At 37.2% G+C, this 25,378-nt stretch overlaps 1 protein-coding gene across 6 annotated transcripts in view; it reads right to left on the bottom strand.

Annotated features, from left to right (window-relative positions):
* The window catches only part of LOC109048798 (Nance-Horan syndrome protein-like), a 90,214-nt gene extending 65,259 nt beyond the window's left edge, over positions 1-24,955 (bottom strand). For 4 of the 6 annotated variants that reach the window (XM_042713647.1, XM_042713650.1, XM_042713648.1 and 1 more), the window contains exon 1: positions 24,407-24,955. In XM_042713647.1, the coding sequence (XP_042569581.1) occupies positions 24,407-24,686 (280 nt within the window). In that variant the 5' untranslated portion in view covers positions 24,687-24,955. The remainder of the gene's footprint in view (positions 1-24,406) is intronic. The other 2 variants (XM_042713649.1, XM_042713651.1) reach the window with 1 other exon arrangement.
* Positions 24,956-25,378: the final 423 nt, after the last annotated feature.

Here is a 25,378-nt window from a genome sequence, read left to right as displayed (position 1 = left end):
TAATATTTTTATTTTACTTTTTTTATTTAATTAAAGGTGCTGTATGTAAGATTTTGACTCTACTAAAGCATAAAAATACCATAATATGTTTGCAGATATTAAACATGTTAACATGTTTATCAAAAAAAAAAAAAAGAATGCTACAGTCAGTTATTCTGCTTTGAAAACGTGCGCCCCGGGCCAGTATCTCAGACTTCAATTTGGTGTGTGAAACCCGCCCACTGCCAATTTACCCAATTGTATTTCGGCATACCGGGTTGCCAGTTGGCCGAAAACACAGCGTATTTCATTTCATTCATCGTCAAGTGCGCCAGTTCCTGTTTGTGTCGTCAATCTGGCAACCTCCGTGTGTGTCAAGTCTGAGGAGGAGGGGTCAGGTGGCAAAAACCCGCTCCAATATTTTGAATTTGGACTGCAATAACTAGTTCAACCACTCGGTGTCAATCCTATACAGCACCTTTAATATTTTATTTATATATATTTTGTCTTATATTTTATGATTTAAATGTTATTTTATGAGTTATATTTATGTTTTATATTTTTTATTTTATTTTATTTTATTTTATCACCGAATTTTCACTCTCAGGTCAACTGTCATGGTCGAGCAACAGTTGGAACCTTGGAAGCATACTTGCGATGCACTGACCAACATTTCCAAAGGGACTTTAAAGTAGATCATGCATCTTTTCTAAACATATGTTTTTGACCACCAAAAATTATTAGAAAGACATATTTTAAACGTTCCATCAGTTAAACGATCAAACAAATTGCATGAGTTCTGGTTTGTGAAAAAAAAAAAAAAAAAAAAAAAAAAAATGGTGGTGGTTTTTTATCTTGATAAATCCCTTTCGCTGGATTAATGAATGTGTTTCTATGGTATATAATAACACCCTCCGGCTCTGGGAATAAACAGCTGAAATCCTGAGACAGCCCAAACTTCACCACCGCACTCACACATCCTTCTCCTCGGGCTGCCAGCTGCTCGACCGCTCGCCACCACAAAGAGAAAGAGAAGCAGAGAGGGGCCGGACACAGAACGAGAGGCCGCATGTGGCCGGTTGCAACATCAGCCGCGCAAAACCTGCTTTGAATTAAACTTGCACAACCACAAGCTCCTCTCCACCCCCTTTTGTTTAGGGATGCCTGTCCTGCCAACTCTCCTTCTAAGCTCTCACTCCCACTTTCTCTCTCTCTCATTTCTGCGATTCTGTCTCTCACAACAGCATGAGCCGTCTGTGGTGCTGACAGTCGAGGGGTTTTCCTAGGGCCGTCTGGCTAGTGCTGGAAACATGTTCAGAAATGTGTGAGAGTTTGCTGAGGAGTGAGTGTGTGGGTTTATTTAGCAGTAATTTGGGCACAATATTATTCCCAGAAGTTAAACATCTCATTTTCATTTACTGTAAGTACTCATTTACTTTTAGAATTTACACCATAATTCCAGAGCATCTACAGTATCGTGTTACATTCTATACAAAAGCAACAATTAAACTAAATGTGTTACTTTTTATTATAAGTAATATTTATGTCACATGTTATTGTCAGTATTTACAACATAACATGAGAATGTGAGATGTTATTTAATGAAAAAAACTAAATTGGCAAAACTTGTTACTTTTTAACAGGAGTAAAAAAAAACAAAAATAAAAAAACAAAACTAACTTTCTACTTTTCAAATTTACACCATACCACTCGAGTTACCTGATACTTCAATAGAAAAGCAACAATGTAACAAACTTTTAAATTTTTCATTAATTTATTTATGCCATAACACCTGAGAATGAGAATGTAACATGTTACTTCCTGAAAACAAGAACAATGGCACAAATTTAGTTACTTTTTAATAGGAGTAACAGTAATATAACTTTGCATTTTTTAAATATACCACTTTAGTTACCCATTGTTTTCATACAAGAATTAAACAAATTGTTTTACTTTTCATTTGAAGTAACAGTAATGCAACATTTTTAGTATTTATAGTATACTTCTACACCTGAGAATGTAATGAAACAATGTCAAAAAATTTGTTATATTTTCATAGGAGTAACAAAAACATAATTACACTATACCATTTTACTTACAAAAACAAAAATTCAACAAAATGCATTATTTTCCATTTCAAGTAACAGTAATGCAACATGCTATTTTTTGTATTTACACCATAACACCGGAGAATGCAATGTTACTTCCTGAAAAAATAACAATTTTAGTTTTAACCACACTACTTCAGTAACACATTATCACAAGTTATGCATTACTTCCCAAAAAAAGTAACAATGAAACAATTTTTTTTAAATCGATGCAACAATAACATCACTTTTTAGATTTACTCAAGATCACTCAACTAACTGTTAGTCGCTAGTTTTCCTGCTACATAGTAAGTGCATGTACACGTATTTTAAAATTTGATTAATTCATAATTCCCCATTTAAAATCTCATCAATTACTTAAAATGCTTCAAGTAATTTGTATATTTGTATTTTAAAGGTAAAGTCACCCAACAGTGCATATAACCAACTGTTCCTGATCTAAAACAGACAACAAATACCCCCTTTCACCACAAACACAAATTAACTGAATACAACTGATGTTGAGTCTGCTAGCAACAATGACTCTAGCCTGTGACATAACATGCACACACACAGACAAAAGCATACACACACACTCACACGTTTTCCCGAAAATGTGTCAGCAGGGTTTCACTGTTTCCAAGAACAATATCAGAGCCCCGAAAACAAAGGCAGCAGAAGCCACAAAACAGAGTCAGGTCACTGAGAGCTCAAACCGGGCGTAACAGCGTGTAAAGGAAAGCGTGTCTAGTGCGCTAATGTAAGGAAACAGAGAAGTTTTGGTGATATGTCTGGATGTACTGTGGCCATGTTTTTCTCCAACATTCCCGTAGGAATTGAGATTTCTCTCTGATGAGCAGCCAAGGATGCTATCACTGCCGGCTCTCTCTCGCAGACATTTATGTAAGTTCATCTGTTTATCTGACTGTGGTGACTGCATTTATCTTGGTCAAGAGCCATCAGAATGCTGCAATCCAGAATGAAAATAACATTACTGTTAGTGCATGTCAATGCATTGGCTGTATGTTAAAGGCCACCTCCACATCATTGTGTCTACACTATTCATGCCTTCTGAGTGAATCTAATCCTTACATAACCAACCAGTGAGCTCCATACCTTTGCATGACTAGTGGTGAAGTTCTCTTTCATTTCCATCTCTTTTGTGGCCATGCACATGAATAGCACGCAGCTGTAAGGGTAACGTCATTCTCCCCTGACAGGTTTGCCTCTGTCTATAGAAGTTATTATCATTAAGCTAAACACCAACAATGCATGTCACGCTACTCGTGTCCTGTCACATCCTTCATAGTTGCCTTCTGAAAATATTTGCCAGGAACAGTCCTGGGTTAAATACACCCTAAGCAACTGAATATTCCAAGAAAAAAAAATTATTTGACTCATCCCTCAGTTTATAAAAATTAAAAATGCGTTTACTGTTTAGCACTTACAATGGATGTCAACAAACAATGTGTCATTTAAAAGATCTAAAACTCAAATTTTAAAATCTATTTTCTAATGGTTGCTCTAAATTCAGAATTGAATTGAATGTCAATTTGAATTGAATTGGCCACCCCTCACAGGAAGTTGACAGGAAAAGTAATTTCCTGAATTAATCCGTCCATCCATCCATCTATCCTCCATCTGTCTGTCCATCCATACATCCATCCATTCATATTACCATCCATCAATCCAATGTCCATTTGACTATCTATCCAACCACTGTCCATCCGTCCATCTGTCCGTCCATCTATCCATCCATCCATCCATCCATCCATACATCTAACCATCCATGCATCCAGCCATCCATCTATTAAAACATTTCTATTTTTCAAAACTTTGAGACAAGGCTGGGAAGTTATATAGCTACAGTTTTTCAGGCTACCGTTATGCATGTCGCAAAATCTTGGTACAACTGAAAATGTGCAACATCAAAATTCAACAGTTGTCTAGCAATGTATGACTCAAGGTGTTCGTCTCATTAGAAAGAGTCTAAAAACACTTTCATTATCTGCCTACTGGCAAGCACAAGATACTAGGCAGGGCAAATAATGCCTCAAGGTTTCATTCAGTCTTGTAATCGCTCTCCAGACAAGATGTAGATCCAAAGGCAAGGATATACTGATATACAAGGATATACTCAGCCGAGCCAAAACCAAGACTTATGTATTCATAACTGTATTGTGCATGTGTGTGTGTGAGAGAAAGAGAACCACATGCTCTGATCCTCAGTGGAGCCCAAAGTCTTGTTTCTCATGCCAAACTGGCTCTGGGGAGTAATTCCGAACAATGTGCGGAAAGCTACAATGCCAGTGACTGATTTCTCTGCCTCTGCGCAGCTTTTGAAGAATCATTATTCGATGTAATTTTGTGCATACTTAAAGGGATAGTTCACCCAATAAATGAAAATGCTGTCATCATTTACTCATGTTGTTCCAAACCTGTATGACTTTCTTTCTTCTGTGGAACACAAAAAGAGACATTTGACCTCATTGACTTTCATTGTATGATTATTTTTTTTTTCAAAATACCTACTTTTGTGTTAGAAGAAAGAAGCTCAAATGGGTTTGGATTCTCTTTCCATAAGCTAAAATAACACTTCCTCCAGTGGAAAAGCCCATCCTCTGTTGTTCTCTCACATCAAAACCCACTGACATATTTGTTTAGAACAGTTTTCGACTATTAATGTTGCTTTTCTGTGCATATTACTCTCTTATTCACTAAGCAATATTATGGATAGAGAACTCTTATTACAGCCAGAAGCAGTGGTTTGAAGTTAAAAACGTCTTAATGTTAGATTTATTTCTTACAAACATGCAGCTTTTCACTTCACAAGATGTTAATTGATGGACTGGAGTCATTTGTGTAACTTGTGGATTATTGTGATGTTTTTATGAGAGCTGTTTAGACTCTCATTCTGACGGCACCCATTCACTGCAGAGGATCCATTGGTGAGCAAATGATGCTAAATTTCTCCAAATCTGTTCTGATGAAGAAACAAACTCATCTACATCAGGCCTGGACAGCCTGTCAATTTTCAGCCGATTTTCATTTTTGGATGAGCTATTCCTTTAATCAGATATGTTAGCATTTAAGATTATCTTTAAACTGTTGCTTCGTCATGACTATAGTTTACTTGAAAGACAAAACTGAGAATGTGACACCTTAAGTCGCATTATGCATTGCAATCTGACAGATTCAGTGATTGGGTTCACGGAATTGAGAACATTTCAGCCTTAAAGATTCACACAGCTCAATTTGTTAAATGCCAGAGACTAAATGAGCTTTGACTCCAGGACATTTTCTTGCGGTACACCATCCATAACAGTTTCCTCCTGTCCTACGAGAGGAATCAAAGCAAATTAAGTAGATTAATAAACACAGATGATCTAACACATCTCAAAGAATTCCATATATTAAAAACTGATATCCATCTGTCCTCCTCTGCTCGGATAAAATACTGTAGAGTCCACATGTCTGCCCAATCAAATTAAACAAAACTCCTCCCCCATACTCGATATAAACACACACACACACACACACACACACACACACACACACACGTAACTATTTTAGTTGTATTTATACTTACCATTATTTGTGGACAAACTCTTTTGGTTTCAGGAAACATATCCAAGTTACATTCCAAACTGTGTGCGCTTAAGTTTAAGAAACCAGGAGAACGAGAGAGAAAAAGAGAAGCAAAAGCCTGTTAACATCATGTTTTGTGGACAAACTCCCTGGGGTGCTGTACAACCACATTTGATGACTCTAATAGAGTATTAATGGTCTGGAATAAAAAGGATAATGGTGGCTGTAGTCATTTTGTTTTCCCTCCCCTCTTCTCCTCTTCCTTTGATCTTTTCCTAATAGTGGGGGTTATAGAGTCCTGTGGGTTTGCTTTCCAAGACATGGGATACTCAGCAACAAACACAAAAAAGTAAAAGAACAGCTAAAATGTAGTATAGTTCAAATTTAGACATATTCTAGCATTTATAATGCAAAGCTTACTTAAGTGGAATTCATATGAATTCAAGGGAAAATAAACTGAACCAACCCAGTTTTGTTAATCATATTCTGTAGAAACAGAGATATGGTTTTGTTCACTCAAAAAAAGGTAATCATTTACTATACTTTACACAAAGCTGTCATATAGCTACAGAGGATTTAGAATGAAGTGTCATTTTAAGTCATTTATGATTGTTTTATAAATTTTTGACTGCAAAATAATAATAATAATAAAAAAAAATAATAATAATAATTCTCCCTTAGTGTTTCGGCTTTTTTTTTTCAATACAAATATCTAAACATTGTTAAATTATGATACATTTATGTATGAAGTCTTGTTTTATGAAAACCGATCAACATAAAGTGCTTAAAACGAGAAAAAACATCTGCCACTGGGGTAAGAAAAAGAAACTTAATTTAAAGGGAAAACAAGTTTCCTTTTCTCACCTCACTGGCAGACTTTTTCTTTTTTTTTTTTTAGTGTAAAGTCACTTAATTTTGCAGATTGTTCAGAAAATAAGACTTGTTATCTTATGTTAGTTTGCTTCTCAAGTAATTGCATCTTGATTTAAGAATGTTTAGATATTTTTACTGAAAAACAAGACAAAAAAAAGAGCAGTTTGAACATGCTTCAAATGACCTCTTATTGTGTCAAGAAAGTAAAGTTCTGAAAAGACATGAGTGGCAGAAGTTTATGACAGAATTCTTTTTTGGGTTTATCTATTCCTTTAATTCCAAATTTAACTGAAGATCAAACAATGAGAAAATGAACTTTGTGGTAAAAGGGTGTTGTGGGAAACTCAGAGGCCTCAAGGGAAACTTTGGGAAGTTACAGCATGTCATCACACTGGCCAACATGAGAACAAATAAAGCAACAAGAAACAAAATAAGACTGTGTGTATGTTTATGTGTGAGAGCGATCCATCATTACGGACTAAATCCATCAACAGCTCCAGGAGGGTGTGAAAGCAAATGAGCCAGACAGACAGAGAGAGAGAGAGACTGAAATCCCCAGTTTAGTTTCACGGATGATCCGTGACTTTATTATGTGTCTCGGATATCTCGGAAAGTTCCATATGATTACAGCACACATATGTCTGTGTATATGTGTCTTATGGAGCATCACAGTGTGGTATGGCAACTGCACTGTTTCGGAACAGAAAGCCCTCCAGCGGGTGGTGAAAACTGCCCAATACATCACTGGTATCGGGCTACCCTCCATCAAAGACGTCTACAACAAACGCTGCCTAAGGAGAGCGAGAAGCATCATCAAAGACTCCTCTCACCCCAGTCACAGACCGTTCACTCCTCTCCCATCGGGGAGATGTTATAGGAGTCTTCACTGTCACACCAGCAGACTCAGGAACATTTTCTTTCCCTCAGCGGTCAGCCTAGTGAGCTCCAATCTCAGGCGCTGAACACTACATCCCGGATGGACCACCTTATGCTTAAAAAAAGTGAACTGAACAATAACCTGTCTGCAATCCTTACTCACAATATTCTTATTATTCCCTCTGTTTTTGCACATTTCTGATTTTTTTGCACATTTCCTTGCACATTTCTACCTCCGCACTATATGTCATAAAGCTTAATGTATACTCACACATTCTATATTTATTTTATATACTCTGTTATTTGCACTTCTGGTTAGATGTTAACTGCATTTCATTGGCTCTGTACTTGTACTCTGCAATAAAGTTGAATCTAATCTAATCTAAAAATATGGGAAGCATTGCATGACCGTTCTCCAGTTTCATATCCAAAAACCCACCATATCACTGCATGAATCAAAGGATTAAACTGAATAGGTGCATGTGTGATTTCAACACACACATTGCTGAAATGCAAAAGTGGAACAAGCGTTCACCTCTGATTTGGTACTGTATCATATTACACATAACACATCATTATGAGCATCCGTGAAAAAAAGGACTGACAGGAAGTGGACATACAGACAGAGGCTAAAACATTTATAATGAGGGGTTGTTCTGGAATGAGAAGTAAAATCACAACAAGGCAGAAAATCCCTCCTTCAAGAGTTTGACTCTTGACACCATAATTCAGACCACGGATAAAGTGAAGAGTGTTCTGCTGATAACAGACGGTCATCGGGAGGCCAGAGCGCGTTTACAACACAGAGACTTGTTCACAGAAGGGCTGTAATTTGGGATAATGTCTGTGTGTCTTGTATCAGAGATTATTATAGGGAGAATAGTCATGAAATGGGTCATATTTCACCCCGTTAAGTAGTGATATATGTGCTCAAAAAGAAAAACCAAAAGTTCTCAGGTGCATAGAACAAAAAGAAGTATAATCAAGTATAATCAACCAGAACCCTACGATGATCTGGAGACCGTAACAGGGTAAAGTAATCTAAGTGCATATGTGTGTATGGAAAGGCAAATCCAGTCGTGTGGTCTGGCATCTGTTTGAGTGGAAACAAGGCAGTTTGAACCTCACAGTGGTGGAATCGTCTGGAAGGATCTCAGACATCCTGCACAGGAGCTTTTGAGACACACATTTAGCCTTCGGGCCGATTACAGACCCAAAACCAACAACAGCAAAACGCCCAGAGTCACACTCAATCAGGAAAGAGTTCAATTCACCCGAGACAGGAACACGGGTCAAAAATGGGCCTGCAGACACATGTACACTCAACACACGGGGTCGAGAGGTGAGAAAAAGCATGTCAGATCAAACAGGCTGAACAAACAGCGCTGCAGATAATCGGACAACATAGGAAAGACTGAAAGAAAGAGAAAAAACAGGAATGTTATTGTGGTTTAGACTAGCAGGCAGCCAGCGTTTATTCATATGAACTGATTCCTGAGAGCAGGCGTTCAGTCTCCAGCCATAAGAGATGCCTGAGACACCACGGTCAAAAATTCACACTGCCTGTCAAAGCCGTGACTGACCGCAGACTGTCCAGTCGCTGATCTGCTGGGGTTTGAGATACCGCAGACCAGCGGCATACAAAAGTGGAACAAGCGTTCACCACTGATTCGGTCCTGTATCATATTACACATAACACATCATCATGAGCATCAGTGAAAAAAAAAAGACTGACAGGAAGTGGACATACAGACAGAGGCTAACACATTTATAATGAGGGGTTGTTCTGGAATGAGCAGTAAAATCAAAACGAGGCAGAAAATCCCTCCTCCAAGAAGGATTTCTATGAGGAATCTTACATTTTCAACTAATCAGTAAACACCTGATCATGATGTAAATGTAATCTGTCTAAAATGTTTCTGATCTATTTTTTCTTGTTTGCCGTCAATATTAAAAAAAAAAAAAAAAAAAAAAAAAAACTACTTGTGAACCAAAAGTGCACTGTCAAGTTTTCTCTTTATTTCTCAGTACAGTAAAATAAAAATATTTATATTCTAGAAACGATATATGATATAAGACTGATAAGAAGTCCTAATATCTTATGTAGTGTGGCTTCTCAAGAAATTTATCGTTTTATGGAATTATAAATATTTTACCTGGAAAACAAGAAAAGAATAGTCATTCTGAATATTTTTTTTATTTATTTATTTTTTTTGCAAGAAGTCACTTTAGGGGCTCTGTATCCCTCTATAATCCTAGTATATTTGCAGCATTTATAGGGTGTAAAAACAGGTAAAAAAAGGTTTGAAGGTTCTCAAAGAAGCTTCTTTTTCAGTCTCTTTCCCTCCCTTTTTTTCTCCTCACATCCACAGGTGTTGTTTTTCGACCTCGGCACTGGTTTGCTCATAAAAATGATTTATGAAGATGAGCTTTTAACTCAGATGGAAAAAAAGGGACTTTGCTTTATTCCAGAGACCCACTTACTGGCACCGTGGGCTGGGTTATGGGTAGTGAGGGCCCACTTGGTTTAGTGGGATTTGAGACATTTGAAGGGGACATATTACACTCAAAATTCACCTAAAAACCTGCTTAGGTTAGTTTATGTAAGGTTTTCCTTCTGATATAGAACTGAACAGGTTATTAAGATTCAAACAGTCATGAACACAGTAAACACAGGGTTACCATGTCAAACGTTCAAGAACTAATTTATCATGTGATGACATCAGAGAGATATTATGGGCTGGAAGTGTGGGTGTGTGTTTTATCAGATGCACTACTAACACACACTTGTCTGCCAGTGCTGGGGTGTTGGTTGGTCGATCGCCCTCACTCACGCCCTCAAGTACTCTGGAAATTGGAATTCCTTGTAGCTCTTAAATCCATCCCTCCTTCTTTCCTGCTCTCTCGTTCCTGATGACAGGCCTCTCTGGCTATGCTCTCCAACACTTATTATGAGGAAATGTAAAATGGAAAGTTTTACTGTGGCATTATGGGAGTGTTTTAGCTTTTAAAGTGTCTTCACTTCTGTCTATAATCAGTGAGCAAGGCAGGGTTATGACTAGCTGTGTTTTGTAGGTTACATAACGTCTCTCACAGTTATGGGAGGATTGTAAGAGGGGGACAATGCCAAACTTCAGGGAGGAGCCGTTCGATTCTCATCTGGATTTGGCCAGAGTCACGGTGCTGTTTGAAGGCCCTTTGAAGACGAGAGGCAGAGAGGCGATGAGAAAGAGAGACGAGGGCAGGTGGGCCGGCTCCATGGGTGCGTGGAGGTCAGGAGAGTCTGGGAATAATCTGGCTTTTATGGGAATAATCTGCTTTAGACATTTCTCAGCGCTGCCATGGAGAGACAGACTCCACTAAGAGAACAATCACAGAGATCACTTACAGCATGAGACACTGGCCATTCATGAGACACTAGCAGCGAGAACTCAAGGAGATTTATGTCAAGTTAGGAATGTAACTTTAATGAGAAGACAAGATGCAAGAAAATGAAACAAGATGGAATTAGATGAGAGAAAAGATGATATGAGGCAAGAGGAATTTAGAGGAAAAAGATAAAGTGGAAAGAAGAGGGAGAGGAGAGGAGAGGAGAGGAGAGGAGAGGAGAGGAGAGGAGAAAGAAGAGAAGAGAAGAGAAGAGAAGAGAGGCGAAGGAGAAGAGAAGAGAAGAGAGGCGAAGAGAAGAGAAGAGAAGAGAAGAGAGAGAGAAGAGAAGAGAAGAGAAGAGAAGAGAAGAGAAGAGAAGAGAAGAGAAGAGAAGAGAAGAGAAGAGAAGAGAGATGTGCTGCAATGAGATAAAGTGAAATGCGGTTGGATAAAATTAGATGAGATGAGATGTCAGATGAAATGAGATGAGATGTCAGGTGAGACATCAGATGAGGTGAGAAAATATGAGAACCCTTGACTAACATTTTAAGTGGACTTAATATTGTCTGTGCTCAATGCTGTATCTGGAGATCTTCCTTCCTGCAAAATTAAGCTCCAACCCTGCTTCAAAACAGCTGAACCAGCTCATTAAGATCTTCAGTAATGCTTGATAATTACAGACAGGTGTTTTGGAGCAGAGTTGGAACTGAACTCTGCAGGTAGGTAGATCTCCAGAAACAGAACTAGTCATCCCTGGTGTAGGCCATGGCCCCTTTAAAAGTTTTAAATCCCACTGAACTGTATTGAGGGGAGAGGAGAGGGTCCTGCTGTGAAGACATTAAACACATGTAGCGTAATTAGAGGTTTGCTGGAGGTCTCAGAGAGACACACGACCCGATCTGAGTTATGAGCAGCAGTGTTCATAATGACACGTCTGAGGACGCACCCCTCTTTTTCATCAATCTAATCACAGAGAAGAGCATGTGTGTGTGTGTGTGTGTGTGTGTGTGTGTGTGTGTGTGTGTGTGTTGGGCGGGCAGATCTAACAGCACAGTAAGACAAAGGAATGTCTTTGATGTCATGGATGGAGTATGCAGGCCAAAGTCATAACAGTCATTTTTCAGAGGGAAAATTACATGGGGCTCCATCGACATCAAGCCCTGAACAACAGCATGAAGTTAGTCCAAGCAGCAGCTTTCTACAGTAAAGCAAACCCAGAGAGCTCAACTGCCAGGAGATGAGCTGTCATCATCACAAAAACACACACTGAAACAACTCAAAGTGAGAAGACAGAGCAACAAAAATACCTGACAGCAATGAAACGCATTCCAGAGCCTGAAGTGTCCCTTCTAATCATCAGATATTTCACACTTGCGTGTGATCTCAAAAATGCATACAAATACTGAGGAATGATGAACACTCATGGATCACGTTACCTAACATCACACAAAAACTTACAGAGGTGACTGTCTCTTGCATTATAGATTGTCATACTTAGTGTAAGTGATTAAAATAAACCTCTGTGTATTAACTTTAGTATGCAACTCATCAAAAGACACTCAAAACTCTGTATAACTGTACAGCAACATGCTACCAACTACTAAAACAATATAGCAAGATGTTAATGACCACTTAGAAAACTGTACAGCGACATGCACATTCAAAAAAAGGAAAAGTTAACTATTCAACAAGATGCTAATGACTGCTCAGAACACCTTAGCAACTGCTTAACTGTAAAGTGACATGTAAAAAAGACACTAGTAACCACATATTTGTACAGCAACATGCTAACAACTATTTAATCACCCTAGGAGCTGCTTAACCATTTAGCAAGATGCTAATGAATCACAACCACTTAGAACACCTTAGCAACCACCAATGTGCTAACACACTGAAAACTCCACGTAACTATACAGCAACATGCTAACAACTCCTTAAAACATCCTAGGGACCACTTAATCATATAGAAAGATGCTAACAACTGCTCGCAACACCTTATTAACTCCCTAACAACAGCATAAATGTACAGCAACATGCTAATAACTACTTAAACCAACTGCTTAACCATACAGTAACACGCTAACGACCACGTAAAACACCTTAGCTTTACAGCCAAATGCTAAGAGACATTCAGGTGTACATCCACAGATTCACTGTAAGACAGAGCATTCACGCACAGGAGGGAGGATTCAGTACTTATTGAGATGTGCAGTTATAGAGATTACGGAATTGAGTTTCCCTAATAACTCAAAAAAAAAAAAAAAAATTCTAAAAACTTTTAAAATAATGTTTTAAGCCATTTCAAATACAACATCAAATACATCAAATAAGAATAATAAGAATAATGTTTATTTATATAGCGCCTTTCCAGAGCTAAAGGACACTTTACAATAAACATCAGAAATGTGAGGATAACATCAAACAATAATACAGATAGTAAAGAGAACATCAGACATCCAGAGAGTAATATATAGATAAGACAATATAAGACAGAATAAACAGAATTTAATTTAAGAAAAATAATATTCTGAAAACAAGTGAGTATTGAGCAGTTATTTGAATTCAGCTATTGGCAAGACAGAGTGATCTGGGAAGAGAGTTCCATAATTTAGGGGCAACAACACTGAATGATCTGCCCCCCACAGAAGAGAGGCAATAGAGAGGCGATAAAGAGGGATGGCAAGAAGGCGAGAATCAGAGGACCACAATGAATGGGGTGGAGAATAGGGAAGGAGCGTATTGCAAAGATAGTAAGGAGACAGACCATACAAAGCTTTAAAAGTAAGCAGGATAACTTTAAACTTAATACAATAGGCTACTGGTAGCCAATGCAGATCAGCTAGAATAGGGGTGATGTGGGCCGGACGCTTAGCGCAAATAGCTGAGTTTTGAATATACTTAAATTTAGCAATAGAGGTAGCTGGTAAGCCAATAAAAAGGGCATTACAGTAATTGAGACGAGATTAAACAAAAGCATGAATGAGAGTTTTTCTGCATCGTTGGCTCTAATGAAAGGATGGAGCTGGACAATTCGACATAAATGAAAGAATGCTGATTTAGAGAGAGATTTAATATGAGACTGAAATGAAAGCGAGGAGTCAAACATAACACCGAGATTTCTAACGATACTAGATGAGCAATTAAGAGTGCCAGTGATATTGCAAGTAAAGTCAGCAGGAACTTTGGTGGTAAGTGATGGCGTACCAATAATGATGATCTCAGTTTTATCCATATTAAGTTTCAGAAAATTTGAGTTAAGCAATGTTTTTATATCCTGCAAGCAAACAGAAATGTTGTAAATTTGGGTGGATAGGGAAGGCCTGCATTAAGTGTAAATTTGAATGTCATCAGCATAAAATGATAGCTAAAGCCATGACGCTGTAGTATCTGACCCAATGATAAAATATAAATAATAAACAACAAAGGGCCAAGAACAAAACCCTGGGGGATGCCTTGTTTCAGGGGGGCAGTAGGGGATCTAAATTCCCGAGCAGAAATGTAAAACTGTCTGTCACATAGGTATGAAGAGAGCCAGGAGAGAGCAGTACCAGACAGACCCATAGCTGAAAGACGAGAGATAAGCAAATCATGAGAGATGGTATCGAAGGCAGAGCTGAGGTCAAGTAACAGAAGTAAAGACAGAGAGCCAGTGTCGCAAGAGAGTAATAAATCGTTCACAATATCTTTACAAGGGCAGTTTCAGTGCTATGTTGTGGACGGAAGCCAAACTGAAATGGGTCAAAGAAACTATTTGCCACTAGGAAAGACTGAAGCTGGGAAGCTACAGTACTCATACAGTACTACAGTACAAATAGTGTCAAATATCTGAAAAATGTCCAAAAATCGCCTAACCCTATAAAATATTTCTGAAGTTTTCTAAAGTACAAACCCTAAGTGTTTCTAAGATACTACACACACAAACTTTGTTCAAGCTCGAAAACTCTCAAAGTGTAAACACTCCCAAATCCTCCCTTTAACCTTCGACCTCTTTTCCCATCATACCTCTCATCACTTTAGGTTTGGAAATGGACTTAGCCTCCATGAGGTGTAAAAAGTGTTTTCCTGTAAGTCAGCTAGATTTAAAATGCTTGATATGACTGAACAACCCACTGAAACCACATCAAACAGACAGCCGCTTCCCTTAAAAGACCAAAACCATCCTACCGGAGACTGCCTATGGCTTTGGGTTCACCAGTAGTGCGTGTGTGTAAGACAAAGCCAATAAAAGCCGGTCTATGATTCATCTCTTACCAAAGTACCTTTGGATTATTTTACCACTTAATTTCAGTGCAATTAAAACAACTAAGGAAAAACAAGACGTACTAAGCATTTTCAAACACATTTCCACCTGTCTTTCTAAAGCAGACATGAAGTGTATTTTTGACACCTGCATTTAGGTGAACATTGGAGGTGTCTCCTGTGGCCCCGGGGCCCTAAACTCAGTGCTTTGCCCTGAAACCTGAGAGATGTGCATGGAAAAACCAGCAGCGGTGCATCAGACCTATCTGCAGACACATACTCATACTCATAAAAGAGACGAGTCTTTGATATCCAGCTATAATTAACAACCGTATTTTATCAGCTCACAGTCATCCAGACCTGCATGAGGCTTTTAACAGAAAGATAAAGAGACACTGAGAGAATGTGCATTAGAGTTCTGAGTTGATATTTAAAAGTAAGAGGCTTGATAACATTGTACCTTCTGGATAAAGTCAAACTGCAGTTGGCAGGACTGTTTTAGTACAGCTTAATGTTAGAAGAACACTGCAAATGGACTTCTATGGGAATGGTGCATCAAAAGGACATTGCCAAAGTGACACTCTGTCATGTGACCAAAACCTGAGACTTCTGCTGAATTTACCAAATGAAAATTCATTGTGCCTTTGGAATTTCCAGTTCAATGCCCTGACTCTTTTAAAAAGGGATCTCAATCATTCCTATCCATCAAATGCTCAGTGGGGTCTTGACAATCACAACAGAAACACCCTTGAGATCATGCAAAAATATTTATGCACATTAATGAGCCCATAAACAAAACAAAGTGACCTAACCCAACCAGATCTGACCAGTATTGATACATTTTTAATGTATCCAACCCAAATCTGCCAACTTTTCCATTTGCTTTCTTAGAAACTACATTCAAACACACCGACTATGATCAGACTCAAAATAAACAAATGTGTATAAGCAAATGTACAAAAAAGAGATACATTAAACATTAGTGTTACGCAAGAAATGATATTAAAAAAAAAAAAAAACAGTTTTTGTGAAAATAAATGATTCATTAAAAAGATCCAAAAGATTCAAATGAATGGTTTTTCATGAATCTTTTATTGAATACTAACTTAAATTTGGGTCTGTTTTGTCATACAAAGCTATTGAATGGTTTCAGAGGATTTGGAATATAGTGATACAGACTACTTTTAATAGAATTATATTGTAAAAGTTGACAGCCTCAATCATCCTGACAAGAGCTGCCAGAATATTCTTCAGAAATTCTCTGTGTTACTCTGTGTACCACAGAGTAAAGAAAGTCATACGGGTTTGTAAGTTAACATTGACCATTTTAACTTCCTTTTGCATGTTTTATGAGGATTGAAGTTCGTAGAAGATGAGGTGCTGAAGAAAGATACTGTGGATAGAAAAGGGAAACACGCAAGTGCAGCTGCAGTCTGAGTCCTCAATGAGAAGGTTAGACAAGACTCACCTCTGGGCTGTTACTATGCAGACTTTTGGTAGAGAGAGAGAGAGAGAGAGAGAGAGAGAGAGAGAGAGAGAGAGAGAGAGAGAGAGAGTTGCCTGCAGCCCGCTGGCCTACTCTAAATGTTGCATAACAAATGTGCTTGCTGTGTTCCTTGTTTAGCTTGTTAGCCCGGAGACGCGTGACAACACAGCAAACACTGCCTACCGCCCTCCACCTCCCGAAAAGTGTCGAGGACCAATAACAGCTGGATGAGACAAAGAGGAAAACAGAATGATGCAAACTGAGGAAGAACAGGGTGTTTGTTATCATCCTTCCCCATCAGGCGATTCAGCCCCCCAATGAAACAGTTCAACGGGTGCGTGTGTGATCGGGGAAACTCTGGAGGTGCGTAAGGAAGCACGCGATGCATAATGTATGTGGAGTCTCCAGTCACACACTACATGTGAGCTGCATTAAACCGGCACGTGCTTCAGCCTCACGCCGTCATATATAATTCAACAAAATTGAGGTGAAAAACACACTGGAACACAGCAGGGATTTGCTCACCGTGTCTAAGACATCAGTGCCAGAGAGCTGAAAGGTAACTGCGGCGGGGAATAGACTTCTAGGTTTTATTTATATACATGTTTTTGACATTTATTGACAGGTAAAGTGGGTTGATGACATCAAATGATGAGGAGAAGACAAGGTAATGGGATGGAGACACTTCACAAGATGAACGAAAAGAGATGGGGATGGATGTCCAGACAGACAAATGATAGATAAATAGACAAAAAGATGGACAGAAGCACATTCATGCATTTTAGCATAGACAGAGAGAGATGGACAGACAAACAGATAGATATACAGTACATATAGAAATGATAGAGCCGTCTGTCTAGATAGAGATAAAAAGATAGATATTAGACATATGGATAAATGAATAGACAGACGATGGATAGACAAACATATACACAGAAGCAAAAACACAGACAGATAATTAATAGATCTGTCTGTCTATCTAGATATCTGTCCATGAGATAGACAGACAAAGAGACAGACGAGTAGATAAATGGATAGATGAATAAATGGATGGACAGACTGATATACAGTATACAGACAGAAAGAAATATTGACAGATGATAAATAGATCTATCTAGATCTGATATCTATTTAGATAGATGGATAGACAGACAGATGATAAACAAATAGACAGACAGATGATAGACAAATAGACAGATGGATAGATGCACATATAGTACATAAAAACAGAAACAGAAAGACAGATAGATAGCTCATAGATCTGTCTGTCAATCTAGATATCTGTCCTTCAGACAGATAGACAGATGGATAGACAGTCCGTCCATTTGTCTATTCCTCGAGCTATTTATCATCTGTCTATATGTTTGTATGTACTGTATATCCATCTGTCTGTCCATCTGTCCATCTGTCTATCCATCTATCTATCTATCTGAAGGACAGATATCTAGATTGACAGAGAGATCTATGAGTTATCTATCTGTCTTTCTGTTTCTGTCTTTATGTACTATATGTACGGATGGACAGACGGCCGACCGACCGACCGACCGACCGACCGACAGATAGATAGATAGATAGATAGACAAAAAGCTCACACCCATCTCAAAAATAATCCACTCTCATATTTCGGACACACTGTACATGTACATCTGTACATCTCGATATCAAAGCATTCAACAAAGAAGCACCACCTGCACACTCCTCCACCCATGGCATTTGGTTGACGTTCAGTGTTCCTCTCAGTATGAATCTCTTCAACACAAACTGTGAAAGCAGTCTAGAGCTCAATGTCCAGTAATACAGTCTCACTGCCAACCCTGCAGTCTACCATCAACACACCTAGAAAACGATCAATGTCCACAGCGCAGCCACTCGAGCCGGAGCCAGTGTCCTCAGGGAGCAACTATAGAGACTGTGTGGTAGTGTAAGTACTCTTTTCCTAGAACAGGTTTCCCTCAGAACTTCGCACACTTCACAAGCCATAAAACTCCACTGGAAAGAAATAGAAAAACATGACAGGCAGGACTGGAACATGGCTCACGGCCAACCATGTGTGTTCCCAGACCGCAGCCAAAGACCAGGCCTCTTCTCTACACCTTAGCTGTAGCAGCAGATATGGGATATGTTGGGAGGCATGGAGCACTAGCATGCTTCTTACTAAATACTGTATCTGCATAATGTATACTATTTTTAAAGCAGAATGCAATACTGTCTTCTCACTTTCCTCCTCTCTTTATATGTTCTCTTATCTCTAGCTATGAGGGTAACCAATTACTTCCAGCCCTTGCTCTGATCAATGAAAACGGACGCATCTTAAAGCATGTGTATGCATGAAAGAGAAGATGTGCTTGCTGAATTGACATATGAACATTATCAAAATAAACTACCATTCTGTTTTAAGTCCCAAAGATTCCTAAGCTGTATATGAAAAAATATACTTAAATACTACCACTACCAGTACTATTTAATGATATATTTAATCTTTATTCATATTTAATTGCATTAAATTAAATAATAATAATAACAATAATTGGAAAGTTCTTCTCTCACAATCAAGTCAACATGACATCAAACCAACCACATTTACTTACTTAAAAGTTACATAAAAATAAATCATTTGTCATAATAAAATAAAACCATTAAAAAATAAACATCTAAAAAATAATGTTTGTTATAATCTGTCAAACATTTTCACATCTCAAATTATGTTTCTATTCAGCTGATGTCATGAAGGCATTGAAATAATAATAATAATAATAATAATAATAATAATAATAATAATAATAATAATAATATTTTTTATTATTATTATTATTTAAAGAAATAAAGTACGGAAACTACTATAACATAAAAAAACAACATATTTTATATTATAACAAAAATGATAAATTTATAAAATATATCATAAACAGAGTACGAAGTGATGCAAGGCTCTCAGCAAGGTCCTCTGTCAGACCCCAAACAGGACATGAAGGTTAAAGACATGCACCCTATTAACAGCCAGCCTTGAAATCAAAATGATTAGGAGTTTTAGCTGTCCTGAGGAGGTTTTAGTGAACTGAGAAGGGAACAGTCATGGATGAGCCGCCGCATTCAGAGTTTTTGTCTCGTTACCACGGAAATGCTAATCTGAAAGAGCCAGACACACTTCAGTGCCTCACAGTCATGCGTCTTTCTATTACGCTAACAAACTCTCTCTCTCTCTCTCTCTCTCTCTCTCTCTCTCTCTCTCTCTCAAACACACACACACACTTCAAACATTTTACAGCCGTTCCTCCAAAAAAAGTGTGTTTCACTTGCTTGTGGCTTTAGGAGCTAAAAAGTCAATCAGGAAACAAATTCAGACAGACGGATTTACTCTGATCATAAACTCACAATTTTCATTCTTAACTAAATGTCTCTCTGATTTATCTGTGAATTTTGCTATAAGAAATGTCTATTAAAATAAAGTAATATATATATATATATATATATATATATATATATATATATATATATATATATATATATATATATGTGTGTGTGTGTGTGTGTGTGTGACTTTGATTTTATAAGACAATCTTTAGACAATATTTTGTTTAAAAAAATGCAGACAAATCATACACAATACAATATACATGTGTCTATACATACACATTTTTTTTTACTTTATAAACACAATATAAACACTTAAAACAAAATGTTTGGCAAATGTTCTCCACCTCTCTCTCTCACAGACACCAGACACACACACACACACACACACACACACACACATATAGATACATATTTTTAAAATAACAAAATAGCATGATTCTCAAAAAATCCACCCCTATCCTTTTTTGAAGAATTTATTTCCATCAAAATAACTCTCATTAGAGAAGTTAAATGCATTGTAAATGCTGTTTCATGTTAACCACTTTGAAAATGTTAAAATACTGGACCATTATTAGCATTTAGACAATATATGAGGAAAACATGAGAGTGTGGTTATGTACTGTATATGAGAGAGAGTGTGTTGAACAGGGATGAGGCTTAGAGAGCATGTGCAATACACCGTTTACAGTGTTTGACCTAATTGTGTCAGCATCATGCCCGATATCACAGAGATGAACACACACACACACACACACACACACACACACACACACACACACACACACACACACACACACACACACACACACACACACACACACACACACACACACACACGCCATGTGCAGCAGAAGCAACTTAAACAGGTCCTAATGTGGCCATGCTGATTCTCAATGGTACCACAGGCCTTTCCAAAGCCCCACCTCCCACCCACGCTCACACACTCACATTTGCACTGATTCAGATTCATATTAGCTGCTCTGTTGTTAAAGCACACAAGAGACAATCACTATGAAAGGGCTGATGGAGGGTAATTATGGTGCTGGGAGAGGGTGTACATAAATCTATTCAATATATCATTACCACAACAATAACACAGACTTCAAAAGTTCCTCTGATATGAGAAACCAACATCATACTCACAATACCAGCTGTTAGCTCAGAAACCAGTTTGACATTTTCTGAACAAAATATGAGCTGACATTGCCAACATAAAACGTGTGCCACAATGCTAGACTGTTTGGATGGATCACAGGACGTTGCTAAGTGGTTGCTAAGGTCAGAGTGATTTAGTGTTTTTTAGGGCACTCTGGATGGCTGCTTACAGGCTCAAGTTACACACTAAAGTTGTATACTTGGGATTTAAACAGAGCTCTAAGCTTGAGTATAAGCAATGACAAAGTTATTGAAAAAATACAAATAAAGGTGCACATTTTTCCACATAAAAATAGTAGTTTGTCAGGAGCCTAAACATGGTTATTATTAAACATAACATTCCACTTAATAGTAGAATACTAGGACTGTACAATTTGGGGCAATTTAAATAAAAATATATTTTTTTATTTTATTGCTATTTTAAAAAAAATGCAGGTTTTGTGATTATGTATCAATATGGCTATATAATATAATAATAATAATATAAAAATTACTAAATAAAACAAAATAAGAATACTATTGTAATAGTTCACAGTAAAATAAAAAAATGATGTATATATTAATAATAATTATACATTTATTTTCAACTTTAAAATTACAATACTAATATTTATGTCTTATTTATTTATAATTTTCAAAAGTTAAACCAAACCATCCAATTTTTTTTTTAAATGAATAACCGCAGCAAGTGAACTTTCTCTTCAGTGCCACGCTTTACTCTGAAACACATAGCCATATATTTATTTAACTAAATTTGAATATGATTTGATAATCACACATATTGTGATTTTTTTTTATTTTTATTATTTGATCATGTACCTAACTGAATACTATTCACTTCATTTTGATAATTTCATATTTTGCACATTTTTGATTGCAGAATAAATTGATAACGCATGACAAATGTGTCTGGATTATTATTATCATTTATTATTATTATTATTATTATTATTATTATTATTATTATTATTATTATTATTATTATTATTATTATTATTATTATTAACTTTTGCATTATGCTGTATCCTCTCCACTCAAGTCTGTTGTAACAGCTGGCAAAAATAGCAGGTTACTTTTAAGACTCTCTTAAAATGAAAAAGAAATCTTTATGGGGTTGGTTTGATGATTAACCATAATCATGATGTCATGTTTAAGCAGACTGACACAAACAAAAGATCCCAATCTATTTGATAAATGACAGAATCCATCTGTCTGACTCATAATGACCCACAGGTACCAGAGACTAGTGCTGGACGAAGTGCATTAGTGACCTTTGACCTCCAAATGGCAGGTTAAACAGGAACGAGAGGCTGAAAACAGGCACTTATTCAGTTATTTAAGCAGACTGCTGGAGCAGAGATTGTCTAAAGGGAGCTGGATTATACAAGCTGATGTGTTGTGAACTTTGCTCAGGATCCTCTCTGAGTCTCAGTTGGGCCAGACTTCCTTGAATGAGTCACACACAGAGACGAAGCTTATGAGGAAAGAGTTTGAATGAGACCTCCCAGAGCAAAACAAACTATTAGTGGCTAAAGAAAGACAAGACGGGGAAGGAAGGAGGGCTGGAAGGACATGCCAGGTTTGGTGTTATTCCATAAACACCACATTCCTCTAAAATGACCCTGAAGATCAGGAGATTCAGACAGCATGAGGAGACAGAACCTCCTGACAGCACCCATAACACACATCCATTCTTTGATGAACTACTCACAGTTTACATTTTCACAGTTTTACATTCACCTTGAACACTAAATAAATAAATAAATAATAAAATAACAATAACAACAATAATTTGATAGAATCTTTCAGCTGTTCTGAAATATTTCTCTCAATCCTGTCAACTTAAAAATCTTTAAGATTCATTCATGCCGAGTCCAGGTGTCTCTTAAAGAGAACATTATAGACTTTTCTACAATGCCAGATGTTTTGACCACAACAACAACAATATCAATTTTATTTTATATTTTGTAATATTTTATTTATATCTTTTGTTTAATATTGTTTTCCTATTTTACAAAATATTTGCTATTATTATTGTTGTTGCTGCTGCTGCTTTTATTATTATAATTTTTTTTATAAAATACTTTAGCAAAATATAATTTGAATAATATAAAATATAAAACAAAACATTAAATAAATTTGATATGATTAGAATATTAAACATTTAAAATTAATATGAAACAATAAAATAATACAAAACAAAAATATAAGAATAAGATTATTATTATCATTATTATAAGTAGTATCTAATTTTATTGTTTTATATTTTTTATTATTTCATTAATATTTAGTCATTTAATATTTTTAAATATTTTGTATTTTATTTATTTAAATGTGCATAATTATTATTATTAGTAGTAGTTGTAATATTAATAAAAATATTTAAAATAAATAAGAAACAATAAAATATAAATAAAATTATACAAAATATAAAACAATAAATAACTACTACTATTATTCAATATTATTAAAACACTATCATGATTAATAATAATAATAATAATAATAATAATAAATCCAAGGCCAGAGACTTTAAAACACTCTCTCTCTCTCAATAAAATAAAATAAAAATAAATAAATAAATAAATAAATAAATAAATAAATAAATAAATAAATAAATAAATAATTAAATAAATAAATAAATAAATAGACTTTCTCTTTCACTTTGCAAATACACAAAACAATCTAACCTCACTAATCTCATCACAGCTTCCAACAGAAACACTCTCTCTGCCTCGATTCATCACGGATCACAGACATCAGGCTTGTTTCACTTTCACATGTGCATGAACGTCAGAATCTGTTCTTAAGCAACATGGAAATGATGTTCTCAGTAACAAGAATCATGTTTTCCCAGTGTCATCTGGTGTGAAGAGCACACACCCCTTCTGCTGTCCTTCACTACATAAACCAGCTACTTTCACCACATTCTCCAGTGACTCACAGCCCTACAGTAGCTGCGTTTTGGAACATGTTTGCTGGTTTCTAGCTGGTCTAGGGTCTAAAAACCAGCTTGATCAAGATGGTCTACCTAGAAACCATATAACCACATGCTCCCCTTAGAGTAACCTGAGTGTTTTGATCAAGTGGATAGTCCATGAATCACTTCATATTGGGGTCGAACCTACAAGTTTCCGGTCTCAAGTCCAGATCTTTAACCACTACTCATCAGTCGTGCGCGCTGGAGAGGAGACAAGAGCGCGCAAAAGTAAACAATTACTTGGATTACATAACTCTTTAAGGGCCGTTTGTGTGATGTATCCGAGCGGTAAAACATCTGGACTGCTGACCCAAAGATCGCAAGTGCAATCGATCACCATTACGCAGGACTAAATCTTGAGAAAACGAACTCTTCATCAATTTTTGGATACAAAAGACACTCCAGGAGCGGGATACTCACGCACTGCCTCCTGTTTGGGATCGAGCGCGCCGGTGGTCTCCTGGATCCTGCTCATCTTCTCCCGGAGCGCAAAGACGCGCCGGTTCGTGGCGAGCAGCTCGTGCTCCAGATCCTGGAAGAGCGAGCAGGCGTGTTTGGCCAGATCCGACAGCTGGCGCAGGGTCCGGGACAGAGCCACATTACTGAAGGCGCACAGGTCCTGGAGCAGGAGACCCTCCTCATCCGCGTCCGCGCGTCTGCACAGCCACTGGGGCTCCACGATCCGCTTGGCAAATGGCATTTTGTCATGTAGAGTTCAGGTATAAAATCCACCTTTGGAGGAAAACGCAAACAGGTTCCATGTAAAAAGCAAGACCCCCTCCTCCTCCTCCTCCGTCAGTCCAGGGTCTCTCGCGGCTCGTCCTCCATCCTCCGTTCGGCCGGACACACACACACACACGCACGCGCGCGCTGAACCGCACTGAGGTCCGCCTCTGTCGCTCTGATCCCGCTTCCACTCACTGGCGTGCTTTTCTGCGCTTTAAACTCCGAATGCTTTTAAGGAAAGACGGAGCGAAAACCTGGAGTGGAGTGCGGCGACAACTGGATCCGGAACAACCGCTTTGCATTCATGAGACAGACAGATGTTTTTCAAAGTCAGTTTATGGTAAATATCTTAAATAAGAGGTCTTTAACTTTTTTTAAATCCCTTGCTGGATACAGAAACAGAGCATTAAAAATAAATATATTATTATTTATGTTAATTATTATTAAAATTAACAGTATTGATGAGAAGTGTTAGTATATTTATGTTATATAGTATATATTAATTATAATAAATTAAATAGCTTTTATTTTTATATTTAAATTTTTCAAATTAAGTTTTAGTTTAGTTAGTACGTTTTGTATGCTCTTATTTTTATTTTATTTCTATTTAACTTTTTTTCCAGTTTTAGTTTTAGCCATTTTTACTAGTTTTAATGCCATATACCA

The sequence above is a fragment of the Cyprinus carpio genome, chromosome A23 (assembly GCF_018340385.1).
Source record: "Cyprinus carpio isolate SPL01 chromosome A23, ASM1834038v1, whole genome shotgun sequence".
NCBI lineage: Eukaryota > Metazoa > Chordata > Actinopteri > Cypriniformes > Cyprinidae > Cyprinus > Cyprinus carpio.
This window is presented reverse-complemented; position numbering and strand designations above follow the sequence as displayed.